Source organism: Gadus macrocephalus, chromosome 13, assembly GCF_031168955.1.
Source record: "Gadus macrocephalus chromosome 13, ASM3116895v1".
NCBI lineage: Eukaryota > Metazoa > Chordata > Actinopteri > Gadiformes > Gadidae > Gadus > Gadus macrocephalus.
In genome coordinates, this window is record NC_082394.1 from 3,951,568 (window position 1) to 3,969,861 (window position 18,294).

The 18,294-nt window shown below is 50.8% G+C and overlaps 2 protein-coding genes and 1 long non-coding RNA gene across 4 annotated transcripts; 2 read left to right on the plus strand and 1 right to left on the minus strand.

The window, feature by feature from the left end:
- Nucleotides 1-1,070: 1,070 nt before the first annotated feature.
- ctsz (cathepsin Z) lies at nt 1,071-4,885 on the plus strand. Its single transcript, XM_060069120.1, has 6 exons — nt 1,071-1,315; nt 1,962-2,125; nt 2,687-2,866; nt 3,241-3,391; nt 3,819-3,981; nt 4,316-4,885. Exons 1-6 carry the CDS (start codon nt 1,197-1,199, stop codon nt 4,439-4,441), a joined length of 903 nt encoding a protein of 300 aa, XP_059925103.1. The 5' UTR covers nt 1,071-1,196; the 3' UTR covers nt 4,442-4,885.
- On the minus strand, nt 4,519-18,036 carry nelfcd (negative elongation factor complex member C/D). Its single transcript, XM_060069112.1, has 15 exons — nt 17,777-18,036; nt 16,861-16,970; nt 16,668-16,777; nt 16,051-16,160; nt 15,423-15,530; nt 14,044-14,196; nt 13,215-13,345; nt 11,842-12,007; nt 10,193-10,327; nt 9,668-9,807; nt 8,248-8,362; nt 7,350-7,445; nt 6,598-6,738; nt 6,153-6,282; nt 4,519-5,760 (listed from the first exon to the last, which is right to left on the minus strand). The coding sequence occupies exons 1-15, from the start codon at nt 17,831-17,833 to the stop codon at nt 5,726-5,728; spliced, it is 1,737 nt and encodes a 578-aa protein (XP_059925095.1). The 5' UTR covers nt 17,834-18,036; the 3' UTR covers nt 4,519-5,725.
- LOC132470470 (uncharacterized) lies at nt 7,441-8,627 on the plus strand. 2 transcript variants are annotated; one of them, XR_009528646.1, is made up of 5 exons: nt 7,441-7,520; nt 7,578-7,694; nt 7,785-8,021; nt 8,055-8,124; nt 8,155-8,627. It is a non-coding gene; the product is annotated as an uncharacterized LOC132470470 (long non-coding RNA). The 2 variants fall into 2 exon arrangements; XR_009528645.1 differs by having other exon boundaries at nt 7,785-8,124.
- Nucleotides 18,037-18,294: the final 258 nt, after the last annotated feature.

Here is an 18,294-nt window from a genome sequence, read left to right on the forward strand (position 1 = left end):
CTGTCATGCTGTTTTACATCTAGAGCCATAAGAGTACCTCATGAAACCACATCTGAATGTTCACTCAAATGTACTAAATAGTTCAAAAACACACAAATATTACACATGTCAGAAGGACAGGAGTAGATAAGTGGGAGATAGGAGAGGAGAGGAGGTGAAAGGATAGGATAGGAGAGGAGAGGAGAGGAGAGGAGAGGAGAGGATGAGTTAGGAGAGGAGAGGAGATAGGAGAGGAGAGGAGAGGAGAGGAGAGGAGAGGAGAAGATAGGAGAGTAGAGGAGAGGATGAGTTAGGAGAGGAGATAGGAGAGGAGAGGAGAGGAGAGGAGAGGAGAGGAGAGGAGAGGAGATAGGAGAGGCGAGTAGGGGAGAGGAAGAGATAGGAGAGGAGAGGAGATAGGAGAGGAGAGGAGATAGGAGAGGCGAGTAGGGGAGAGGAAGAGATAGGAGAGGAGAGGAGATAGGAGATAGGAGAGGAGAGGAGATAGGAGAGGCGAGTAGGGGAGAGGAAGAGATAGGGGAGTAGAGCAGTAGAAGGGGGAAAGATTGCTGGCAACCACGTTATGCTAATCCACACCCACTTCGTTGGTCCACTTGTGTCCTATATAGTGAGCTATCTGGGGCATCACCATAGAATAGTGCTTTGAGGGGACAACTCTGGTTCCCTATGTGATGCACTAATTAAGGGATAGATTCACTATATTAGGCCCAAGGGTCGATCCTAAACACTATTATGTCCTCATTTTGTGTGCAGAAAATAATCTTTTAATTGGGAAGGTTAGTTTGTACGGTACACTACTGAGGACCTATGGACACCCAGACAACGGCAGGAGGCTGAGCTGTAAACCAGAGATCAGATCTCAATCACTCAGAGAATAAGGTTAAAAATTGAGATCCGCTGTATTGGCTACTAATATCTCCAGTAGGCCTGCAGTAGGCCCTGTAGTTACTACAGTGTAGTTATGGGTTTTAGGGGTCGGTCCACTACATTGCAGTAGAGTAGACCGACTCCTAAAACCCATGACTCCTGTGACGTCACGATCAGGTGACGGCACGTCCCGAATCCCGATTGCACGTTTTCAAACCGAGAGGAGGGCAGGCCAGGGCAGCAGCACATGACCATTCTCCGACGTGAAGCGAACAACTAAACCCGTCTCCCAACAGCTCCGTTAGGTTAGGACACTCTGTTCCGGTGTGATGGCGACCCCCCTCTGGGTGTTGGTGGTGCTCGTGTCTGGGGCGGCTGCGGGACTCTTCTTTAGCGGGGACCAGCCTTGCTACCGGCCCCGTCCCCGGGGGAACGGCTTCGGACTGAGGTGAGCGTTGTTGTTGTTGCTCCCAGTGTTCAGGTTACCCAATGCAAAACAACTCTACATCACAGTAAATGAATGATCTTCTCCGTTTTCATATTATATTATTTTGCTCTGATCTTACAACTCTTATTCATGATGTTGTTATCGACAACAGCTCACAGAGTGAATAAAGCGGCTCGGCAGTGCGCATGTCGTCCTAGTAGTATTGTTACAACAATTTTAATTTTCTGTAAGAACGAAACAAATGGTTAATTTATTTTAAAATGAAAGCAGGCCCAGACGACCAGCTCGTTTTACTGAAACGTCTCTGCTCAAATTTAGAGGTCCCGACCCGGGGTTGGCGGAAGCAAGTTATGTGGCGTCCCCTCCAAAGAATAGTCATACAAAACAAAGAAATAACTAACTAAGAATATCGTTTCTAATATAACTATTTCGGAACCTTCGGAATTGGGAAGTGAACTGAACGCTCTTTCCTATTTCTCCTTCTTCCTTCTTCTGCTTTTTCTAAACGTTATTGGATGCAATCGATCCTGTTTCGGTACCGCTTGTATCAGCGGTTACAAACGAGATGAGCAGGCTCCGTTTGTGTTTAATACCCTGCAGTGCAAGTTATCACTGCTGATAAACGGCATTCTTCATCCCACCACAGGACCTCACCTCGTCCTCACGAACTGATGAACCTCTCCGACCTTCCCATATCATGGGACTGGAGAAACGTTAACGGCACCAACTTTGTGAGCACAACCCGGAATCAGCACATTCCTCAGTACTGCGGCTCCTGCTGGGCCCACGGCAGCACCAGCGCCATGGCAGGTAGGGCCTCATACCCTACTGCTACTACTACTACAACCCTACTACTACCCTACCATACTACTACCCTACCCTACCCAACTCTGCTACTACTACTCCTACTATCCTACTATTACTATCCTACTACCCCCCTAACCTACCGTAATACTAACACTACCCTAATACGTCTACTACCATACCACTACTTCTACTACTACCCTACCCTACTACTACTACTACACCCTAATACTACTACTGCTACCCTAGGGCCTACCACCACCCTACCCTCCTCCTCCCTACCAGGCAGGATCACCTCTCTGTTTAATCTTTGACCAGCCCATCATGTGATGTACTTTGGTGTGTTTCAGTGTTTTTTTTTCCCCAACTGTGCGCTGGTCTTTGGTTTACTCAATCTGCTGCGTCATCGTGGCTTGTGTGTGTGTGTGTGTGTGTGTGTGTGTGTGTGTGTGTGTGTGTGTGTGTGTGTGTGTGTGTGTGTGTGTGTGTGTGTGTGTGTGTGTGTGTGTGTGTGTGCGCGTGCGTGCGTGCGTGCGTGTGTGTGTGTTTCTTTGTCCCTCCCGACAGACCGTATAAACATAAAGAGGAAGGGGGCGTGGCCGTCGGCCTACCTGTCCGTTCAGAACGTGGTGGACTGCGGGGGCGCCGGGTCCTGCCACGGGGGGGACCACTCGGGGGTCTGGGAGTACGCCAACACGAACGGCATCCCCGACGAGACCTGCAACAACTACCAGGCCAAGGACCAGAGTGAGGATGGGTGGATGTATATAGATATAGACCTGGTTCATCTCCCACAAACACCATCACGAGGTTCCTTACGAAGCGTGAGGAGTTCGCCTGGACTCTGAATAGCAAACCCCCACAACCCCTTCTTACGCACTTATTGTGTGTAGTACGTCTTTGCATTTAAGAATAGTACTTAGCTTTGTGCTGGGTCTTATCCTAGCTATCTTTGTTGTATTCAGGGAATGGGTTAACCTAGTGATGGTTAGTGCTTCTATGAACCTCCTAACGGCGCCGACAGTGATATATTGTTGTTTCTCTTTCTTTTGACCAATGTACCGATTGTGAGTCGCCCTGAATGTAAAGGTCAACGTGGTGACTGGTGTCTCCCCTGACAGAGTGCAAACCCTTCAACCAGTGCGGCACGTGCACCACCTTCGGGAAGTGCAACATCATCAAGAACTACACCCTGTGGAAGGTGGGCGACTACGGCGCCGTCAGCGGCCGCGAGAAGATGATGGCCGAGTTGTACGCCGGAGGGCCAATCAGGTGAGGGTTGTACGCCGGGGGGGCCAATCAGGTGAGGGTTGTACGCCGGGGGGGGCCAATCAAGAGAAAGTTTGATTCGAACACTGATCTGGAGCGTAGGTTCCGGACATATGACTCAGGAGGCAGAGCGGGTTGGCTGGTAACCGGAAGGTTTGCTAGTTCGATCCCCGGCTCCTCCTAGCTGAGTGTCGAGGCGTCCCTGAGCGAGACGCCTCACCCCGACTGCTCCCGACGAGCTGGCTGTCGCCCTGCGTGGTTTATACCGCCGTCGGTGTGCGAATGGGTGCATGAATGGGTGAATGTATTGTAAAGGGGGGCTTTGAGTGCTCACTGGTTAGAAAAGCGCTCCATAAATGCAGTGCATTTATCTGACTGGCCCTCCTCACGAGTGCTGCTGTGCGGTGACCCTGATGACTCTCTCCTGTAGCTGTGGCATCATGGCCACGGATGAGCTGGACGCCTACACCGGCGGCATCTACTCGCAGTACGTGGAGGAGCCCTCCATCAACCACATCGTGTCGGTGGCCGGCTGGGGCGTGGAGAACGGCGTGGAGTTCTGGATCGTACGCAACTCCTGGGGAGAGCCCTGGGTAGGGGGGCACACGTGGCAGTACACCGTGTAGACCTGGACCCGTGGAGACCTAGACTGATCTAGACCTAGACTCATGTAGACCTAGTCATGTAGACCTACAGGCTACACTCATCAAGACCTAGACTCATGAGACCTAGACTCATCTAGATCTAGACTCATGCACGTATGAGCCATAGCTTTGTCAGTGAAGGAGACGCTAAAACTAAAAACACCAAATCGAACTGATCATTTAACTCTCAGCTCGCCCTCCCTCCCTCTCTCTCTCTCTCTCCCTCTCCCTCTCTCTCTCTCTCTCTCTCTCCCCCTCTCCCTCTCTCTCTCTCTCTCTCTAGGGCGAGCAGGGCTGGCTGAGGATCGTCACCAGCGCCTTCAAAGGAGGAAGTGGAAGCAAGTTCAACCTGGCGCTGGAGGAAGACTGCATGTACGGCGATCCAATCCTGCCCAAGAACCGCCACTAGAGGAGGAGGTGGTTATAAGATTGCGCAAAAAAAAGGGAATATCATGATTGCTTTTATTTTATTTTTTACTGTAGTGCTTTTGAAAATGTCCACTTTTTACTTTTCTGTAGCCTTTAGCCAGATACGCTGTGGAAACGACATGTTTACTGCCGCACATGCTGATGTACATAAGTAGTTGATGAACTAGAAGACTACTAGCCTAAACTTCAATCACTTTTGAGCTGATGCTAGGGCTACCAAAGATCCTGTCACCATCTGCGCCTGATGCAGTGTTAATAACAGAATGAGGTGTGTTGACCTGCTGTACTTGTGTCACTAGTGTGTACATCCGATCAAATTGTAAGAGTTTGTCATGTTCCATTGAACTACACTGTGATTTGCCTTTCTTCCTGCAATGCGAGTCAATTTAAGATTGGCATTTCCGAAATTAAAGTATTAAATCAAGTGGCTGTATTTGCTTCATTTAAAATTGTATCAAAGTTAAATATTAGAACTTAGTCGTATGAAATCAAACAACCTTTTTTTAATTATGCTGATTTAGAGAATTGGCTAAAAACGATTGACACCCAACAACACATCAAGATAAGAGCTTAACATTTGTTTCACTCCTGACAGTGAGGTCAACCAAAAGAACAGACGATAAAATAGGCAGCACGTTGGCCTGCCATACCACCCAGCCTATAGCCATTGCTGGGCCAGAACGCGTCAGGTGTTGTAGTACTCACTCCCTGGTCCGCTGCCCTCTTGGTGGTCTTGTTTAGTGTGTCTTCTGGACCCCGGAGAAGGTTTCAACACGCCTCCATCCATGTGAGACGTCGTGAAACCTTCATGCATAGCGTGTGGTTCCTGAGGGCTTCGGTGATGGCGGTATTAAATGATACAAGATCAAAAGGCCCTGAGGGCCGGAATTAAATATAAGGGCCGCTTAAAGACCCCTTATTGCTTAATCAATGAAGGCCCCGGTAATAACACAAGATCAACAAGTTAAGTCCATTAAATTATTTTATTTGAAAAACGACTAGTAGAGACATTTATGTAAAAAAATTAAATATACATGTATGGCACCGAATCAAAAGCACATTTTGAAGCTGCCTTCCGAGAGCTTCTAGCGTGCCTCGCGTCGGAGCGTCCGGCCGCACCCCCTGCGCCCCGGTCTAAGGCCCCGGCGGCGGCGGCGGCGGACTGCGCCTCTCCGTCTCCGTGGAGGCGCGTCTCGCAGAGCTCCGGCCTCGGGAAGGACTCCGTCTACGAGCTCCACCGAGGGACAATCAGCCCCGCCGGCCATCAGTTGATCATGATGAAGTTGGACTTGCAGTGAGCTGGAGAGGGAGGAGGAAGAGTCACATGAGGGCGAAGGAGGGCCGCGGTTCATGTACTGCGGCCCACGGTTCAGGCAGAGTCTAGATGTAATCTGAACAAGTGAGTCCTTTGAAATCAGTCCTTGTAATCATGGCTGTGGTTCAGCGGTAGCACCAGGGGTATTCAGGCCCGTCTGTGGCCCCCAGGCGGGTCACTACAGATGCGTACTCATGACTGGTTCAGCGGTAACACCAGGGGTATTAAGGCCTTTCTGTGGCCTGTGTATTGCCCCTATGGGGGTCACTACAGACATGTACTCATGACTGTGGTTCAGCGGTAGCACCAGGGGTATTAAGGCCCGTCTGTGGCCCCCAGGCGGGCCCCTACAGACGGGCGCTCCAGGCGGTCGTACCGATGAACTCGGCCACGGGGTCGTACTCCCCCTCCGTGCGGATGGTTCCGGCGATGCTGCCGTTCTCCAGGATGGGCAGGAACAGCTGCACAAAGTCCGCCGTGTACGGCGGCGCGATCACGTCCAGAACCTGAGCACAGGGACAGCGTCAGGGAGGGGCAGAGCTGGGGAGGGAACGAGTCCTCTCTGGAGACGCAGCTCTCCCCCCGGGTTATCAGCCCAGTGCAGAGCTCCCATCTGCCCCAAAACAGGTCTGTTATCGAGTGCGATCCCTCATGTGGACCTTAATGCTAACTAATGAGCCATCCAGAGAACCCCAACTACAAAGGGCTACAGTGTAATGGGTTCATTTATATGAAGGGCAGATCAGATCAAAGATACGTGCGTTACAATCATCCTCATTACTGAGGCGTGACAGACACCACGCATCCAGACGGCGCTCTACCTCCGTGACGAAGTACCGGATGAGGGAGATGTCCGTGTTGAGCTTCTCCAGACACCGTCGGATGTAGCCCACCACGGGCAGCACGTAGCCACGGCTGAGCAGGTGCACCATGCGGTCCAGCAGAGTCTTCTTCAGCTCCAGCTGCAGAGGCCAGAGGTTCACCGTCAGTCACATGGTCTTAGGACTGAGTAGTTGGCAATCATGAGCCAGCTCAGAGACAGGTACATCAGGGTACATCACGGTACACCTGGGTAGACCTGTAAACATCTGGGAACACCTGGCTACGTCGGGATACCCCTGGCTAAATCAGGGTTCATCTGGGGACACCTTGGTTCACCTGGGTAGACCTGTAAGCATCTGGGTACACCTGGGTACACCTGTGTTAACCAGGGTAGACCTGTAAACATCTGGGTAGGCCTGTGTGCACCTGGGGACACCTGGGTAGACCTGGAACATCTGGATACACCTGGCTAAATCAGGGTACATCTGTGGAAACCTTGGTTCACCTGGCTACACCTGTAAGCATCTGGGTCCACCTGGCTATACCTGGGTCCACCTGGGTAGACCTGTAAGCATCTGGATACACCTGTACCAAGGGGTACCCAGGTGTACCCCTGGGTACACCTGGGTACACCTGTAATCATCTGGGTACACATCGGTACATAAGGGTACACCTGGCTACATCAGGGTTCATACGGGTCCGCCTGTGTAGACCTGGCTACCCCCGGGTACATTGTTACGGGTCCACCCACCTGCTCCATGACGTCTAGCTGGGAGTGCTCCGTCTCAAAGAGCTTGACGAGCAGCTGGAGCACCTGGGGGTGCAGCAGCTGGTGGCAGGTGCAGATCTGGGGAGGAGAGGAGGGTGAACGGGTGAATGTCTCAGAGAGGAGGTGTGGTGAACGTGTGAAGGTCCAGAGGAGGTGAGGTGAACGTGTGAAGGTCCAGAGGAGGTGTGGTGAACGTGTGAAGGTCCAGAGGAGGTGAGGTGAACGTGTGAAGGTCTCAGCGAGGAGGTGTGGTGAACGTGTGAAGGTCCAGAGGAGGTGAGGTGAACAGGTGAAGGTCCAGAGAGGAGGTGCGGTGAACGTGTGAAGGTCCAGAGGAGGTGAGGTGAACGTGTGAAGGTCCAGAGGAGGTGTGGTGAACGTGTGAAGGTCCAGAGGAGGTGTGGTGAACGTGTGAAGGTCCAGAAAGGAGGTGTGGTGAACAGGTGAAGGTCCAGAGAGGAGGTGCGGTGAACGTGTGAAGGACCAGAGAGGAGGAGTGGTGAACGGGTGAATGTCTCAGAGAGGAGGTGTGGTGAACGTGTGAAGGTCCAGAGAGGAGGAGTGGTGAACGGGTGAATGTCTCAGAGAGGAGGTGTGGTGAACGTGTGAAGGTCCAGAGGAGGTGAGGTGAACGTGTGAAGGACCAGAGAGGAGGTGTGGTGAACGTGTGAAGGTCTCAGAGAGGAGGTGTGGTGAACGTGTGAAGGTCCAGAGAGGAGGAGTGGTGAACGGGTGAATGTCTCAGAGAGGAGGTGTGGTGAACGTGTGAAGGTCCAGAGGAGGTGAGGTGAACGTGTGAAGGACCAGAGAGGAGGTGTGGTGAACGTGTGAAGGCCCATGTGTATCTCCGAGCGGAGGTGAAGACCTCCCTCCCACTGACCTCGTCCAGCAGCGCCAGGTGCACCGGCGTGTGGTCCGTCTGCAGCTGGAAGTAGCGAGGCTCCGACACCGTCCAGTCCACCCACTTCAGCACCCCCATGGCCACCACAGGGAACCTGAGGAGACACCCTGCTGGTCAAGAGGCTCCGGTCACACGGCCCCACGCTGGGGGTCAGGGACACCACAGTTATATATACTGTGTGGACTCGTCCATGAAACACATTCTGTATTCTGTCTGCATATTGATGCTTATAGGAACCGGTCAAGAGACCATACTGGAGGTTAGGGCTGCTCGATTATGGGAAAGATGATAGTCACGATTATTTTGGTCAATATTGAAATCACGATTATTGAAACGATTATTTTTGAGTTTGAAAACATGTATTTTTTCTGCATGTCGTCTCCCCAAAAAACTTTGGAACTGAGAACTTTGCAATTTCGCCTAAAAAAAATACACGAAATGGTCAAAAAGAAAATGTTCCAATCTAAAATAATATAAAAGATATGCATCCAGCTGTACTGCCCTTTCTATAAAAGATACAATTAAAAAAAAAAAAATCGAAAAACTTGATTATGTTAATTTTGTGATCGTTTGACGCTAAAATCGAAATCGCAATCAAAATTCGATTAACCGCCCAGCCCTACTGGAGGTCTATTGAAGTGGTCTGAGGCGAGGGACGCTACTGGAGATACATCACTTTTACATTTAGGGGACTTGGCTGATGCTTATATCCAAAGCGACTCGCCCGTCCACACACCCGACGGCGGTGTCGACCACGCAGGGCGACAGCCAGCTGGTCAGGAGCAGTCAGGGTGAGGCGTCTTACTCAGACACCTCGAGCCGGGGATTGAACTAGCAACCTTCCTGTTAACCGGCCAAACCGCTCTACCGCCTGAGCGACTGCGGTCTGAGGACCGGGACCATACTGGAGGTCTATTGAACTGGTCTCAGGACAGAGACCCCACTGAAGGTCTATTGAACTGGTCTGAGGACCGGGACCATACTGAAGGTCTATTGAACTGGTCTGAGGACCGGGACCATACTGGAGGTCTATTGAACTGGTCTCAGGACAGAGACCCCACTGAAGGTCTATTGAACTGGTCTGAGGACCGGGACCATACTGGAGGTCTATTGAACTGGTCTCAGGACAGAGACCCCACTGAAGGTCTATTGAACTGGTCTGAGGACCGGGACCATACTGGAGGTCTATTGAACTGGTCTCAGGACAGAGACCCCACTGAAGGTCTATTGAACTGGTCTGAGGACCGGGACCATACTGGAGGTCTATTGAACTGGTCTGAGGACCGGGACCATACTGGAGGTCTATTGAACTGGTCTGAGGACAGAGACCCCACTGAAGGTCTATTGAACTGGCCTGAGGACCGGGACCATACTGGAGGTCTAATGAACTGGGACAGACCTGATGCACTGGTACAGCGTTCCCAGCTCGGCCACCAGCTCGGTCGCTCCCTTGTTCTCGTTGCAGCAGAGGTTGTGGACCGTCTCGATGGCCTTGGACGTGGACTTGAGCTCGTCTTTGTTGATGTTCACACGCTTGTTCTGGGGAAACATCACAGTGAGACTTCAGGCAGGACAGAATCCCAGTAAGACTTCAGTCATAAATCCTCCCAGTAAGACTTCAGTCAGAAAACATCACAGCAAGACGAATACACAGTCGGGTATTGAATAGATCAAAAGGTTGGTCAGCAGTCCTAAAGCCCCGTCCACACGAAGCCAACTTCATGGCGAAACCGCAGACGGTCTTGTACGGTTCCGCCTTCCGTCCACACGAAGCCGGCGAATCTGCTGACCGAAACCGTAAACTTCTGAAACCACCCTGGGAGGTGGTTTCAAATCTACCCGGTTTCGTTTTGGATTCGTGTGGACGGGGCCTAATAAGTCCCGCACCACCCCCACAGAGTGAGGCCTCTTTAGTTCCTCTTACCTTCTTCCATGTCTCCACCACGCTGGCGGCGTAGGCCAGGATGTGGATGTATTTGTGTTTGTGGTCCTGGTTGATCTTGGAGCCGGGCTTGAACAGAGACTGCATGAAGAGGTCCAGGAAGGCGGGCACTCTGATCTGCAGACACAGCGAAGAGGAAATCAAACATGGTTCCCTACAGAACGGGCGACCGCCAACCACAAGAGCTCGCTTCCCTTATCCTCCCATCCTGATTACGAGCAGACAGAATCTAACGATGCCACCTCGAAGTGAAACATTCACATAAAGGGCATTTAGCAGACGCTTTTGTCCAAAGCGACTTTCAATAAGTACATTTGAAACAGAAGCACAAACAATATATCGCTGTCGGTACAGTAAGGGTTGTTCATAGAACCAAGTGGCAAGCACTAACAATCGTTAAGCTAACCCGTACCCCGGATACAACAAAGATAGCTACGATAAGACACTAAACGAGGCCGTTTAGTGTCTTAGTGCAAGGACGTGCAACATACAATAAGTGGGTCGGAACAAGTGAGTCTTGAATCTTTGGAACCCTCTTTAAGGGAGCCCTAAGTGTGCCCCAAGTGTGCCCCAAGTGTGCTCCTAACTTTGTCCTAACTGTGCCCTTAGTGTGCCCTTAGTGTGCCCCAAGTGTGCTCCTAACTGTGCCCTTAGTGTGCCCCAAGTGTGCCCCTACCTGTGCCCTTAGTGTGCCCCTAAGTGTGCCCCTAAGTGTGCTCTAAGTGTACCCCTAAGTGTGCCCTAAGTGTGCCCTACGTGTGCCCTAAGTGTGCCCTACGTGTGCCCTACGTGTGCCCTAAGTGTGCCCTACCTGTGCCCATAATGTGCCCTAAGTGTGCCCTAAGTGTGCCCTAAGTGTGCCCTAAGTGTACGCTTAGTGTGTCCTACGTGTGCCCTTAGTGTGCCCCTAGTGTGCCCCTAGTGTGCCCTTAGTGTGCCCCTAGTGTGCCCCTAGTGTGCCCCTAGTGTGCCCTTAGTGTGTCCTACGTGTGCCCTTAGTGTGCCCTAAGTGTGCCCTTAGTGTGCCCCTAGTGTGCCCCTAGTGTGCCCCTAGTGTGCCCTTAGTGTGCCCCTAGTGTGCCCCTAGTGTGCCCCTAGTGTGCCCCTAGTGTGCCCTAGGTGTGCCCTAGGTGTGCCCTATGTGTGCCCTATGTGTGCCCTACGTGTGCCCTACGTGTGCCCTTAGTGTGCCCTTAGTGTGCCCTTAGTGTGCCCTTAGTGTGCCCCTAGTGTGCCCTTAGTGTGCCCCTAGTGTGCCCCTAGTGTGCCCCTAGTGTGCCCTTAGTGTGCCCTAAGTGTGCCCTTAATGTGCCCTAAGTGTGCCCTAAGTGTGCCCTTAGTGTGCCCCTAGTGTGCCCTTAGTGTGCCCCTAGTGTGCCCCTAGTGTGCCCTTAGTGTGCCCTTAGTGTGCCCTACGTGTGCCCTACGTGTGCCCTACGTGTGCCCTTAGTGTGCCCTACGTGTGCCCTACGTGTGCCCTTAGTGTGCCCTTAGTGTGCCCTTAGTGTGCCCTTAGTGTGCCCTACGTGTGCCCTACGTGTGCCCTACGTGTGCCCTACGTGTGCCCTTAGTGTGCCCTACGTGTGCCCTTAGTGTGCCCTAGGTGCGTCCCGCGGCGCGCCTCCACCCACCAGCTCCACGGGGGGCGGGTCCATGCTGCTGAACATCTTGAAGAGCACGGTGATGTCGGCGGGGTTCAGGGCCCCCTTGGACAGCATGGCGCCCAGGGCCTGGCACGCCCGCGGGTAGGCCGCCGCCGTCCCCAGGGCCAGCGTGATCTGGCTGGCGTCGTGGCCCCTGGGGAGACACAGCCGCACCGTCAGGGGGCAGTTCAGGAGGCCTCCACCTGGGCCCTGCTTCACGATCATTTTGAGGCTCAGGGATGAACGCAGACAGAAATAATAATAATAATAATACATTTTATTTCTAACGCACTTTATATCAATTCAATGATCTCTAAGTGCTACAATGCACATTAAAAGAAAAGAGAAAAATGCAACAAAATAAATAAATAAATAAGGCCTTTTTTTAAAAGAATCCACAGTCTGCGGGGCCCTGAGATGGTCAGGGAGAGCGTTCCACAGACTGGGCGCAGCTGAGCAGAAGGCGCGGTCGCCCATAATTCGGAGCCTTGTCCTCGGAAGCTGGAGGAGGTTGGCCTGTCCAGAGCGGAGATGGCGTGAGGAGGAATGGGGGGTGATGCAAGGCCCCTACACACCGGCCAAAGCCTCTAGGTTACAACTATTTAAATGGTAAATGGACTTTCTTAAGGCCGATATATGCTCTGTTTTAGACGTAACGCGTAAGCACGTAAGATACATAACCCCCCCTTGCGCGGTAAAATATCCCCCCTTTTGTGCTTAAGTGCGTCGCCCAAAATTCCTGACTATGCGACTAAAACACTACGGCCCTACGCAGCTCGCAAAGACTGTGATTGGCCAGCTAACCACATCCTTTCAGGAGTCTCACATTTCACAGTGATTTCCACTTCCACGCCCACAGATTCGTTCGTTGCTCCCCCTACTGTTCTGGCGGAGAATCCCCTTGCAACACGCGCAATCCTTAAGGAACCGTAAATCAAAACTTGTCTAAAACAAGTCCCTTGTGTAAATTACGTGCTTACGTCTCTGCGTCTAAAACGACCCTAAATCTGCCTTTAGAGTGCCCCTCGAACCAGTGTCGACTCAAAGCGTTAAAACATTGCCCAACATTCGACCGGTCACGCACACGTTCACAGACGGACGGCGGTGTCAGCCACGCAGGGCGACAGCCAGCTCGTCAGGAGCAGTCAGGGTGAGGCGTCTCGCTCAGGGACGCCTCGACACTCAGACGCTAGGAGGAGCCGGGGATCGAACCAGCGACCTTCTGGTTAGCAGCCAACCCCGCTCTGCCTCCTGAGCCAAATGCCGCCCTCGGTACGCTTTAGTGTCACGAGTGTAGGCTGCTGCCACAACAGGATATCCTGCCGTGGGCGTCCGCAGCACGCAGACAGAGACGAGGATACCTCTGATGGGCCGACTTCTGCACCTCCTGGCCTATCCTGCGCATGGCCGAGCCGCCCTGCTCCTCCTGGGACAGGATGGACATCATGGACTGGGCGAAGAGGTAGGTGTGCTCCCCGTGGCACACCATCTTCTACACAACACACACACACACACACACACACACACACACACACACACACACACACACACACACACACACACACACACACACACACACACACACACACACACACACACACACACACACACACGTTACTCATTCACTGAGGAACTCTGGCTGGGTTCGTTCACCAGGTAAACCAAACAGTTTATCAGTAGGCTACAATGCAGGAAAACGTCATTGTAGCCTACTCGGGCTTAAAGATGGATAAAGAAATTAAAGTCTGAGCAGATTAGGATTGAGCAGGGAAGGACTAAATAGAGTAGGACTTAGAATAGGACTAAGAGTAGGGCTACGAGTAAGAGTAAGGGAAGGACTATGGGTAGGACTACGAGTAAGACTAAGAGTAGGATTAAGAGTAGAACTAGGCAGGGTAGGACTTAGTGTAGGACTAAGAAGGGTAGGACTAAGCAGAGTAGGACTAGGAAGGGTAGGACTAAGGGTAGGACAAAGGGGGGGTAGGACTAAGAAGGGTAGAATTAAGAGGAGGGCTAAGAGTAGAAAGCGGGGTAGGACTGGGCCCAGAGGGGTAGGACTGGGCCCAGAGGGGTAGGACTAGGACTGGGCCCAGAGGGGTAGGACTAGGACTGGGCCCAGAGGGGTAGGACTAGGACTAGGCCCAGAGGGGTAGGACTAGGCCCAGCGGGGGGGGGGGTCTGCGTTCTCACAGCGAACTCCGGTAGGTTCTTCTCCAGGTTCTCCTCCCCTCCGTCCAGCAGCGTGGCCAGGGAGGTTCTGAGGACCCGGGAGAAGACCTCCAGCTGCTGGCAGGCCGTGGACACGCTGGTGATCTCCCCCTGGTAGCCCGCGTCCGAGATAAGCTGCACACACACACACACACACACACACACACACACACACACACACACACACACACACACACACACACACACACACACACACACACACACACACACACACACACACACACACACAAGAGAAGAATAAATACAAAATCTCCAGCTGCCTGATTTGCAACTTCAAACAGAGGAAAGGGAAGTCAAATACTAATCCCTGCCGTTTCCACTGAACAGTGTAAACACATGTCAAATCCAAAGATAAACACAAACACACACACGTACAGTGTATATACTTTCAAATCCCTAAACGTGGCCAGCGCCCCCAGCAGAAGGAAGTGCTGACTGTGAGCAGGTCCTCTAGTTCAGTGTTCCCCAAATTGATTTTCTGGGGACACTTTTTTTTTTTTTTTAATTACAAACCATCGCGACCCAATTCACAATAGGCCTTATCTATAAAATCGTGAGAAGAACAAATTTGTGCACAAATGACCAACCCTGAACGTTTTTACTGCCAATTCCACATCCCATTATATATTAACTTAAACCAGCTATATCGAAGAGACAAATCACAACTTTGTTTTATGCACTCGTTATTGTAAACATAATACACGTATTAAATACTCTGCCCTAAATGAGACCAAATAAATGGATGTCGTTGGAGTTCACATCTCCTTGTTTTGGCACATCTCATTGTTGTTATTACCTCTCACAATGTACATTAGCCTTTCAACTAGATTCAATGTTATAAGTAAAATTATCAGAAGAATACAAACATTCAGTACTATCAAAAGCATGCTTCTTGTTGAAAGTTTTTTTAAATGCTAATGTGTTAAAAAATATATGGCGACCCAATTCAAATCTCCCGCGACCCACATGTGGGTCGCAACCCAGTCTTTGGGAAAGACTGCTCTAGTTAAACTAACTCACTACATTCAGATTTTAGTGTTTTATTTACAAATTTGTAATCGGTTTGGCATAATTAGTTCAACACATGAAACCCTAACAAAAGAGAGAGACGGTGTTCAGGTCAGATAACACCAGTGGGTTGTAACATTAAGTTTCCAACTATAACAATTACTTCAGCTGTATAATTTATCACAAATTACTTTCTTAATTCATGTCAGTTTTTATGTTGATTTGACCTTTCGTATTCTGGGCTCAATATTTACATGCATTACTTAAAATGACATAATCCAACCAGGAAGGTGCTGATGCCAGCCCTGCCAGCAGGGGGCGCCTCCACGCACCTTGACGGTGAAGTTGAGCATCAGGCAGTCGGGGTGGGCCTCGGCCAGCTTGTAGAAGAGGTCCCTCCAGGTGGTGTGGGCGATCATCTGCTCCAACCAGGCCGGCGTCTGACGGAGGCAAGAGATGGAACAGGATTAGCACCATCAACCCCATCGGAGTCATGGGGTTGATCTGTATCTTATCATACCATGTACAACATGGATCTGGTCTAAATTATGACCTTCGGAAGATAACCTAGACTCTGCATAGCCCCCCCCCCCCACCACCACCCCTCTAAAGAACCTATTGTATGTTGTACGTCTTTGCACTTAAAAAATAGTACTTAGCATCATGTAGCATCTTATCCTAGCTATCTGTGTTGTACACAGCGGATGGGTTAACCTAGCGATTGTTGGTTCCATCAACATCCTAACGGTACCGACGGCGATATATTGTTGTTTCTCTTTCTTCTGACAAATGTACTTGTGTAAGTTGCTTTGGATAATTTAAAAAACGTCTGCCAAACGCCCTAAAGGTAAATATAAATGTAATAGGACCCGATGGGGATCCAAGGGGAACACCGGGTCCCCGGTGGGGCCGTGCAGTGAGCCGAGTGGCCCCCAAAAGGAGGTGAACCCCAGGCCTCACCTCCCCCTCCACCGTGAAGATGGAGTCGGCCTTCTGGGGGTCAAAGTGCTTGATGAGGAGGCTCTTCAGGTGGTTCTCCACGCGCTCCTGGACCTGGCCGGCTTCTACACCTGAGAAGTGGAACCCAAGCAAACCCCCGGGTCAGACATGGCTTGCATGAAGTATAATGAACGTCACGTTGAAGGCATGCCCGTAGCCAGCGATGAGGTCGTCACCGGGGTTTGGACACTCGTCATTTTTCAAGAGATAAACACAACTGCATACAAAATCAGCGGTTGAGAACTTCTCCGAGATGAGTAAATGCTTAATTCAGGCGAGACTTGTTACTATGTTTCCACCTTTTGTTTGTGTGTGCACAAGTCAAGCAACCCCCCCCCCCCCCTTCCACACACACACACACACACACACACACACACACACACACACACACACACACACACACACACACACACACACACACACACACACACACACACACACACACACACACACACACACACACACACACACACCTGAACCCCTGCAACTGAGGCCACACCCCCCCCCCCCCCAACATAAATGAACCCCCATGAATGAAGCCACAACCCCACCCCCCAACCCTAGCTGAGAGTACGTGCCCATCTGTATCAGCCACTCTGCCAGGAGGTTGACCGTCTGGGCCACGGCGCAGTAGTTCTCCGACAGGAGCGAGATCACGCTTTCCGGAGAACCGCCAGCCTGGAAATACCTGTGAGAGAGAACATGTTTTACTACACATTAAAAGCCCCCTCTGTTCAAAATGGACACCGCTGTCATTGAGACTGAACACACGTTTTCAGGGTGTTGAAGACCGCCGGCTCCATGATGTAATCCCTGCTGGAGAACTTCTTCAGGCAGTCTTCCTGGATTTTGCCGTCATTTTCTCCTTCGACGTAGCCATCCTTCAGGGTGACGATAAAGGACATTCATGTTATACACATACACACACACACACACACACACACACACACACACACACACACACACACACACAACAGTACTAAGGAAACCAGTTATTCTCATTTGGATTCAGGATTCTTGGACAGGTTCACCAAATATTTGCATTATTTGAAAACAGGAGACAATAACATGCAAATGTCAATGAACCGGATAATGCAGAATGACCTCAAACTAAGCTGTGTGGTATTATAATAAAATGATTTACCAAACATAGACCAATCAATTGTGAGAAAATCATTCATCATTGCAAATCTGAGGGCATTATAAAGAACAATGAATAACGCTCAGTGATTCACTCTCCAGCTGACTTAATGGTGACATCACGTATGTTTTGAATAACTTTGCAGTAGCTTGTATAATATTAAGAGCTCTATAGTATTTAGCCTCCATAGGTTATATAGTATAGTTTTATAGTATAAAGTGGTTAATGTATCTGACAATAGAGAACATACTGTGATGTGTGTGTGCGTGTGTGTCAGAACACAGATGCTCTGCATGGTGAGGAGCGCTTCACACTTGTCGCTCATGTGCAGATGATGTGTGAAGATGAAAGCCAGCTGCTGCGTTACTAAGACAACATGTTGTCTGTCCTCCTGATTGACCAGCGTGCTTGCAACAGGTCTCACAGTCCCCTCTGTTCACCAAGACAACATGTCTAGTCCTGAAGGTAACATCTCGTCTGCACCAGGACAACATGTTTACTACTGAAGGAAACATGTCTAGTACTGAAGGTATCATCTCGTCTCACCAGGTTCCCCCCGTCCTCCCAGTCGCCGGCTCCTCCGCTGTAGTACTCCTCGTCCATGATGACGGGAGAGAGGTGGACGAGCTCAGGCTTTTATCTGTGCGATCAGTCTGGACGTCTGGTGTTCAACAACAGAAACGTTGGCTGATTTCTCTCAGCTAGCTTATTAGTTTGGCTTTAGCTAACAACAGGAAAATGGCGATGCGCTCGCGCTTGCGCACTGAGTCGCTACTCGAGGCCACGCCCACCTCCGATAGATTTGGCGCATCAAACCTCTAACCCTAGAGACTAACCATTAAACCAGGTTAATCGCTACATGTGGACTAACCGGGTCATATGGGTCAACCAATGACACTAACAGGTCAAGCCCTAGACATGTGAACTAACCCAGTCATATGGGTTAACTAATATTCATGTGGACTAACCATTAAACATACCTGGTTAACCCATATACAAGTGGATTAACCCAGTTATATCGGTTAAACCGTAGACATGTGAATTAACCAATACACATACTAGTT

Bases quoted from the DNA above. Each gene is read 5' to 3' on its own strand.
- ctsz (XM_060069120.1), top strand. From the start codon at position 1,197: ATGGCGACCCCCCTCTGGGTGTTGGTGGTGCTCGTGTCTGGGGCGGCT. The intron at 3,392-3,818 runs GTGAGGGTTGTA...TCTCTCCTGTAG, and splicing joins TACGCCGGAGGGCCAATCAG to CTGTGGCATCATGGCCACGG. The intron at 3,982-4,315 runs GTAGGGGGGCAC...CTCTCTCTCTAG, and splicing joins ACTCCTGGGGAGAGCCCTGG to GGCGAGCAGGGCTGGCTGAG.
- nelfcd (XM_060069112.1), bottom strand. From the start codon at position 17,833: ATGGACGAGGAGTACTACAGCGGAGGAGCCGGCGACTGGGAGGACGGG. The intron at 10,328-11,841 runs GTGGGTGGAGGC...CTGTGTCTGCAG, and splicing joins ACCCGCCCCCCGTGGAGCTG to ATCAGAGTGCCCGCCTTCCT. The intron at 9,808-10,192 runs GTAAGAGGAACT...ATGTTTCCCCAG, and splicing joins TGGTGGAGACATGGAAGAAG to AACAAGCGTGTGAACATCAA.